We start from the raw sequence: 8,773 nt of genomic DNA, 5'->3' as shown, positions 1-8,773 counted from the left end.
TTCAACAAACCGATTGGAATCTTGAAACTTTCATGTAGACATACATGTTGTTTTGAAAAGTATGTGGAAATATGAATGAATACATGGTTATACCAAAAGTAATCGGTATATTGCATATGTAAACGGTAGAGGAGATCCAATCCCTGCAAGATAACTTGTCATATTACAACTTTGCTTATTTTATCGCTTTCATTTTACATTTCGTAACTAGGTTCGGATAAAATTTTAAACTTTCTGAAACTGTAACTTAAATGATTCAGTAATCTAAAATGTTGGTAATATCGCTCTAGTCTCTGCGGATACGATAACAAAAATACTTCTTTTGATTTACTCAACATTAGAAGCCCGCATTTTCAAAAATTTGAAGTTAGAAACATACTGAAGGTCTTGAATTTGGAAGTTCCAAAGGAGAGGGTGGTGGTTAGATCTAAGTTTGGTAAGGGTAGATCAAGATAAACTGGAACATGTGGAAATCTAGTGCTTATTGCATATGGTTCTGTCAAGTCTTTTTCAGTGAGATGAGAGCCTTTCCTATCATTGGACCAAGTGAACTTGGAGCCTTTGGGTGGAATGTGAATTAAGTTAAGCCTATTAGACCAGTTGTGGAAGTCTTCCATATAAGTTTTAGACAGTAAGTGGGCTCCTCTATGCTCATGGGCTCCAATAAAGGCATTGAAGTCTCCAATACAAGACCATGACATTTTGAGCCTGTGAATGGTTTGGGAGAGGACATTTCATAGCTCTCTTCTTTAGAGATAGTCAGTTAAGGCATATACAACAGAAATTGCCAAGAGCTTTTTATTATCAAGGAAAGAAAAAGTGACTTGTTGTTCAGAAATGTGACTGACAGTAGGATTAAAGTGATTGAAGGAAAGACACCAAATGTTTGGGAGCATATTAGATATTGAGTTGGTAGCAAATATCTTCATGCCAATCCTATTGAGCCAGTTGAGAGGGAGGTTACTATGGCACATCCAAGGCTCAACTATGCTACAGAAGTCAGGTTTATAAACTTTGAGAAAATTCTTTAAATCCAATCTTGTAAGGGAGTTGGCTAAACCCCTTATGTTCCAATATAAGCACTTCATTTAGAAGAGTTGGGTGAACTAACTTTTGACCTAGTGCCATAAGTAAATTTTTAGCAGAGGCCTTGCCTTTTCTTTTAGTGGTAACTTTTTGAAATGGTTCTTCAAGGGGCATAACAGCTTGGAATGAGTCTAGAGAATTAGAAGGGGAATCCACTACATTGTTTGTAACTTCAATGATTGGTTCAGTTTCCACACCATTGTTTGTAGCATCAATCACAGGGCCAGGGTTCAGTTCTGCAAGATTGGCCCATGAATTTTGTAGAAAAACCATGTCCCTCATGACTCTAGGGGAATTGACTGCTGGGTAGGTGATAGAGAGTTAATATTATTAGTTGAATTTAATTGGGCTCTCTCTATTGCTATTTAGTTGGGCTTTAAATGTTTAGATTGATTTGATTATCTATTTGCGATATTATATAATGTAGTGTCTTTGATACTCAAAATGTGTCAAAGTCACTACATTATATAATATCCCAAATGAATAATCAAATCAATCTAAATATTCAAAGCCCAACTAAATAGCAATAGAGTGAGCCCAATTAAATTCAACTAATAATATTAACTCTCTATCAGTAGGTCTGGGCTGGCTAACAGAAGATATTTGTTCATGTTCCTCTTGGTTGTCTACCTGAGTAGCATCTAAAAAATTTAAGGTGGAGGAACTATTATCTTCACCAACATGTATAAGATTAACATGATTAGATCCAATTTCTGACAGAGGTGTTTTATTGGTTAAGTTATTAACTAGGTTTAATGTTTTGTTTGAGGTAGAGGCTTCAAGGTTAGGAATATGTGTATTTTTAGGCACAATGTGTCTGAGGTGTTGCAATAGCATCATTGTTGGGTTTTGATTGGGCTATGGAAGGCTCAACTTATTTTCTATTATCTTTCACAACTTGAAAAGTAGTCTTTTTTAGTACATGCTCACAACTTTTGTTGCCATCAGCATTGGCTTTCTTGCAGTCAGGCTGTGTGTGTACAATACAGTTACAAAAAATGCAGTAGTCAGGCATATTCTCATAGTATAGATAAACAAAGAAGGCAAAACTAGTTCTTTCAAGTTTCAACTAAGGTACGATAAATTGGGGGTTTTCTTAGATCAATATCAACCAAGACGCGACCAATATGTCCAAATCCTTATCAAATTTTGGTTTGTTAGTGAATTGATCTACACAAATCGGTGTACCTACACTGGTTCCTATGGCAAAAAAAATCTTAGGACGCCAATACTCTTGAGCTAGGCCGTAAATTTTTTCCAAACTTGTGCAGAAGAGTGAGGTTGAACATTGGGGTTAAAATCTTTTGTCCATGCGAACAATTTCAACAAACCAAGGTTTGGATTCCAAGATCCAATGGGTCTGACCTGTTGGGACTCTTCCAATGAGGAGAAATAGAATTCATATAATCTTTTACCAAGGGATGTTATTCCCCATTTTCTAAGAGTGTTCCAAATCGGTGCTAACTTGCTTCTCAAGGCACCGACCTGGGTGTAGTTCCTTTGGGCCATATTATGCGTGCATGAAGGTTATGCTTGAAAGCAGCAACGCTAACTAGGTATTCATCCTCTGGTATTGTTATGGCAACCCTGTCCCCTTTGATGACCGGTTGCGGGAGTTGAGAAGAAGAGATGTCGCAAACGTTGTTTACCGCCTCAACAAAGGATTTTTTTAAGCCAAAAATCGCCTTTTGCGATTCTGTTTTTTTTTTTTTTTTGGAGTTTCTGTTTGAAGGCATGACCAAGGGATGATTATAGGGGACTTTCAGTGGCGGAGCCAGAAATTTTAGATAGCCTGGACAAAAATTTTACATAATTTATTATTCATTGTTTTAATTTTCACACATTATTTTTACTAATTTTGCCCCTAATTTTACCCCTGATTTTATCTAAAAATCGACTATTAAATTGGGGGAATATAAAGAAAATAGGGGTTGAGCCCGGGCGCCTGCCCGGGCTGGCTGGACCTTGGCTCCGCCCCTGGGGTCTTTGATGGTAAAGAGATTGTGTTAGCGGTGGCGGCCGCCATCGGAGAAAGTTAGTACGGTGGAGGTTAGCTTTTCGCCATCCACTAGCAGAATCTTGTTATTGCACTCTATATATGCGATACTTGTAAAATATGCATTTGTATTCTTTTATTCATTAGGTTCATAATGAAAAATATTAGAAATTTATATTAAAAAAGAAATATTAAAAAATAAAATATAGAAGTTAATTAGTAGAAACAATTTTTTTTGAACTTTGTAGCAAATAAAAATCTAGAAGCAATTAAATTAATAAGAACAAAAATCTTATAAAAAATTAATTAAAATAACTAATCGTTAGTTGATTCAGTGGTACAATCACCCGCAACTGTGATCGAGAGTTGGTTTGACCCAACTAAATATACTGGTGTTGATAAACCAAAAAAAAATTAAAATTAAAATTTTAAGATTTTAAGATTTTTAAAAATAAGAAAACCGTTAAGGAATATATATGGCATGTTTTTTTGATTTATTTAAATTCATCATTAAAAAATATTAAAAAAATTCTATTAAGGAACAAATAAAATAAAAGAGAAATAAAATAAAAGAAATTTAGACACGGTTTGATAGGACACATTTTAAACTTATAGTTTACAATTTATAACTTATAAGTTCATATGACAATTTATAAATGTTTGATAATGATCTCTTCACCACAAGCTTATAATTTATTTTTCATACCCTATTTCAATTATAGTTTTAATTTATAACTTATAGTTTGTCATTTTTCATTTCCTTTTTATCTTTACTATTTTAACAAAAATTCCCTTTTATCCTTTATAATTTATTTTATCAAATAAACAGTAAGTAAAAAGACTTTTTTTTTTTTTTAATTTAGTAACAAAAATTGTAAAAAGAATTAATCTTGGGTGAATAAAAATGGTAAAAAATAGACTTAAAAAATAAAAAAAAAAATAGAAACAAAGATAAAGTTAAGGACAAATAATATAAGTAAGAAATAAATATAATAAGGAAAAAACAAAGTAAAAATATAATATGAATGTTATATGCGCAGATAGACGGATTGGTTTCAATTAATATATTTGTTAACTATTATATTACTATAAATATTTAAAGTAATTTGATTAATATTTACTTGAAATGATAAAACTATATAATTATGTTTTGGTAATCGGATAAAAATGAATTTTTAATTTTTTTTTACCTTAAAATCCATTCAAATCCTAATTAAACAAAATTTCGTTCAAAAGGTATTAAAATTAATTATATGGAATACCTATGACATATTAGTTTTCACTTTTTTTTATTAATATATTATTTTATTATTAAAAAAAAGAAAAAATAATATGCACTGACAGTGTAAAATATTTTTACACCGTCGGCCAATCACAACTATATATTTAATTAAAACACAAGTTTAGTTTAAAAAAATTAATATGACATTGCAAGTGTAAGAATTTTAATTGATTGTATGTGTAAAGTTAATTTACAGTACACTACCTTTAAATTCATTAAAAAATTGACAATAAATTTTTTTTCTTCTAAATTATGCTATTATTTACCTTTGACTCTCTCGAGTAATTGAGATATATTTTTTATAATTATTTATTTATTTTCTTCCAAATTTTTAATGTTTGTTGTTATCTTTATTTTATTATTTTAATGTTTACTCCAGTCTTTCTCTTTATTACTGTTTGTTATACATATTAAAAAAAACAAAAAAGAGAAGAGAAAAAAATTGAAAAAGAAATAAATTCAAGAGAAAATTCAATGAACATCGATTCTAAAAAAGAAAACAACTTTGATTCTCGAAAAGGAAAAAGTTATTTTTTCTAATTTCAATAAATTAATTTTAATAAAATACAAATTATAAATTAAAATAGTACTAATATTAAGATAAATTTGTATTTTAAAAAAGGAAACCGTTTTTTTTACTCTAAAAATGGAAACTGTTATTGGTAGGGCGATTTGCAGCATGTTGCGCGGCTGTATGACGGCTGATGGTGGTTGCTTACAATGAAGGAAAAACCCGCTAAATGGGAAAAGTGTTTTTCAAACCAATTAGAATTCGCCACGTCATTCACAGGCGGCGGTCATTGAGGCTTCCGCGACACGATTTCCTTTCTGGCCAAATTTCAACTATAAAACCACTCTCACTCTCAGTTTCCACCTTTGCACAATTCTCTGTAAAATCCAAAACCTTCTAAAAAAATCTCATATTCTCTCTCAATTTCACACTCAATTCAGCTGCAATGGCTTTGCTTGCACCAGGTGTTGGATTTATCCCTACCGATGAGACTCTTGTTGGCTATTACTTGGTTAACAAGAATAGTCAAGAGCTTCAAGTTTTCATTGGCTGTGACCTCATCAAGGAGGTGAACTTGTATGCTCATGATCCTTTTGAATTGCGTTTTCCGTCGTCCTATACTATCCAGTCTCAGAGGCAGTTCTTCTGCTTTACTGCTAAAGTTGAGGAGGAGGTGAGACACTGCAATACTGGGTTCTGGATGAAGAAGGGAACTCCCTGCGAAATTACCGGTGCTGGTAATGTTGTCTTGGGTACCAAAACTCTGTTTATTTTTTATCTCGGATGTTCCCCGAATGCTGCTACCAGAACTGATTGGGTGATGTACGAGTATACCTTGGCTAACAAGCCTCAGGTATGGGATTTGTGATGACTAATTCTCTGCTCTGTTCATTAATTCATGTATCGGTTACTAATAAGTATTTTGTTTTAATTATTCTACAGGCTCCGTTTGTTGTGTGTCGTATCTTTGAGTGCCCTCGAGGAATGGATCTGGATTCTGAATTCGGGCCCATATCTGAAGTTGTAGTTGATGCGGGTGAAGACGTCGGGATGATTGAAGTCGAGCAGAATCTCGAGAGGGGTGCTGCTGTGCTAAGGATGAATGAAGAGGCTGATGCTGCAGGGCCAAGCAATCAGAATGTAAGCTAAATTCTCAATATTTTGTCTTCACTTACAATTTTCCAACACTTGATTTTTGAGTCATAATTGTGTTTTGTATGTTTTTTGTGTTGCATCTTTATTTAACATGTTATTGGACCAATGAATAATTAATGCACATAAGTTTTAATAAAATGCCGCGATTGAATCTGGTCCGATGATATTTGATTTTTGAAGTAGTGGCAATAGTAACTTTCCTTTTTACTTCGCAATCATTGACAGTCAGTCAAAGTCAATTCCGGCTTATGCAACCTCAATCGAAAATCTTTGACAATCAAGAAACTGCAATTGAGGATTCATCAGCCAGATTTTGCTTTGATTCTCAGTAAAATTAAGGATCGCAATGCAACTACGATTGCGGCTATGACTTCTATTCAAAACTGTTATGTATCACACTCTAGATGTAGCAATAGAATAATTTACACTGTTACTGTTCCCAAATTCCTCAAAACATGTAAGTTACATTTTTCTTTAATTTTTTAGCTTTATTATTATTATTGTGATCTCTATCAGTACATATTTTCATTTCATTTTTTTGTTTACTTATTGAATTTCTCTGTTTTTATTGATGATTAACAGGAGAAGTGCGTTACTCTTATCATCAACATTACGTTGTACCTGGATGATGTGACTACAGCACTTGATCGTGCTATAATGGAAGGAGATTTTATTGAGTTGGCTGATCTTTCTTAGTTTTGTTTCTTTTTAATCTCTTGTGATTTGTATTCTGAATGGACTGATGATAACCATGCTTAAGAGAATTTTCATGAATCCATCACCTAAGTAATAAGGTAGTGAATAAAAGATCTTTCCTTGTTAAACTCTTGAACCATGTTTAAGAAATTATTCCGTATTTCTTCTTTTTTGGGCCTGCAGATTTTTGTTTCGAACCTTATGAAAGGCAATTCGCATCAGATGAATAGAGTTAGTGTTTGATATTGGAGTTATATTTGCGTCATACTATTTATTTTAGTATGATATCGTCATCGTCACCTTATTTTCATGCTGTCTTGTTCCGGTAGAGTAACTCTCTTTTCAATTTTCTTTTACCTATCCTGCTCAGAGGGAAAATCAGATAAATTCCTGATTACGGATCTCTGCAGGTCTTAAATATACAGCAATGGCACAAGTCTTTTCTCGTTAGTTTGGATTTGCTACATTGATCAAATACAGATAAGGTATCCTATCATAATATATTAAACAATTGTATGTCTTTGACTGTGTTATTTCATGGGGCCAATTTGTTTTATGTTCTTCATGGTTTAGGGCGCCATATTTGGTATTCTGGTGCCATGCCATAGTTCTGGTTTTGGACCTTTTCCAATTTTGAAGTTTATTTTAAGAATAACTGTCATGTGAAGTGTGTCATGTGAAGTATGTCTTGTGCTTTGGTGCTAGTGATATTCTGATTTCTGACCATGATCTGCTGTCAATTTTTCTTTATAGCTAAAAGTTGAAGTTAGTAATAAGACATCTGAATTGGTTTGAATTCCATTTGATTTCTAGCCAATGTTAAAAAGTTTGATTCCTGGACTTACTAGTTAGAAGAACTCTCTCAGCTTCCATCATCTCACCAACCAAACTGCATACTTGACACAAGTGTTGCCTATGTAGAAGTAATTTTTATTGCAGACTTGACTTAATTTAAGAAAATACCATTATCTTGAGCACAATTGACTTGCTTATTTATTTGGATAAATTATCTATGGTAGTTTGATTTGTCAGGCAATCCCATGGGGCGGTTTTAGTATTTCTCAAGTAAGGAGTAAGAGTGTTTAAATGCATGGTTGCAATGTTTTATGTTTTGGTAGAAATATTGTTTTCAAGGATTGATATTAACTAAACTGTGGTGTACGGGAATGATATTTAGGAAGTGATTTTAGAATAATTGTTTCTGTGTCGATATATATGATAAAATCATTTTTATAAGTGTGTCTTTGTGAGTTTTTGTCTTGTGAGTTGTTTTCTTATATTTCAATGTACAACAGTAAGGAGGCAAGGTTTTGAGTTGATTTTTATAGTTGTCTATGTGTGTGTAGAATCTATAGATACTAACCATATTTGCCTGAAGAGAGACAATTGACACAAATTTTGCCATTGTATTGTATAAGAGAGACTGATTGGTGTCAGGTTAAGGATCCATGTCAGAAGAATTGCTAAGTTCACCTCTAAATATGACAACCTGTAATTGTAAAACACAAAAAATGTTAGACCTGGACAAATGTTTTAAAAATCAAACTAGACATTGAACCAGCGTAACCTCTAAGTCACGGTTCAACCACTTAAGGTCAGTTCAACAGATACAATCAATTGAACTAATATGTCTGGTTCGGTTTATGAAACACTAATGAATGGTCTATTGTATCGCACTGAATGTTCGCTTACCTGAGTAGGTGGGAGATTCAACGGTGGCTTGAACTTAACTATCTTTGGTCTAATTGCAGAAGTTGTAGTTTGAGAAGATGCAATAGGAGGACTGGCATTGATAGCACCTGCTATAATTAGTATTAGCAACCAGCAATAGAATACCATTATTCAAGCTATATAGTATAAACACATATCAAATACCCAATAAGAAATTGATGATTGAATTTTTTTATTACAATAATCATATGCCATTGAAAATTAAAGAAAGCCTTAGTCAATAGAAAAAGCAAGAAAAAGTATTTAAGATAACAAACATTGCTGAATAACAAATTACACCAAAGCTTATGAGTTCACTTTGTATAAAAAAACAAGG

At 32.7% G+C, this 8,773-nt stretch overlaps 1 protein-coding gene across 1 annotated transcript; it reads left to right on the top strand.

The window, feature by feature from the left end:
* The first annotated feature begins 5,023 nt into the window (after positions 1–5,023).
* LOC131641773 (NAC domain-containing protein 40-like) lies at positions 5,024–6,969 on the top strand. Its single transcript, XM_058912084.1, has 3 exons — positions 5,024–5,728; positions 5,818–6,015; positions 6,613–6,969. The coding sequence occupies exons 1-3, from the start codon at positions 5,321–5,323 to the stop codon at positions 6,724–6,726; spliced, it is 720 nt and encodes a 239-aa protein (XP_058768067.1). The 5' UTR covers positions 5,024–5,320; the 3' UTR covers positions 6,727–6,969.
* Positions 6,970–8,773: the final 1,804 nt, after the last annotated feature.

Source organism: Vicia villosa, unplaced genomic scaffold (genome assembly GCF_029867415.1).
Source record: "Vicia villosa cultivar HV-30 ecotype Madison, WI unplaced genomic scaffold, Vvil1.0 ctg.004066F_1_1, whole genome shotgun sequence".
Lineage (NCBI taxonomy): Eukaryota > Viridiplantae > Streptophyta > Magnoliopsida > Fabales > Fabaceae > Vicia > Vicia villosa.
This window is presented reverse-complemented; position numbering and strand designations above follow the sequence as displayed.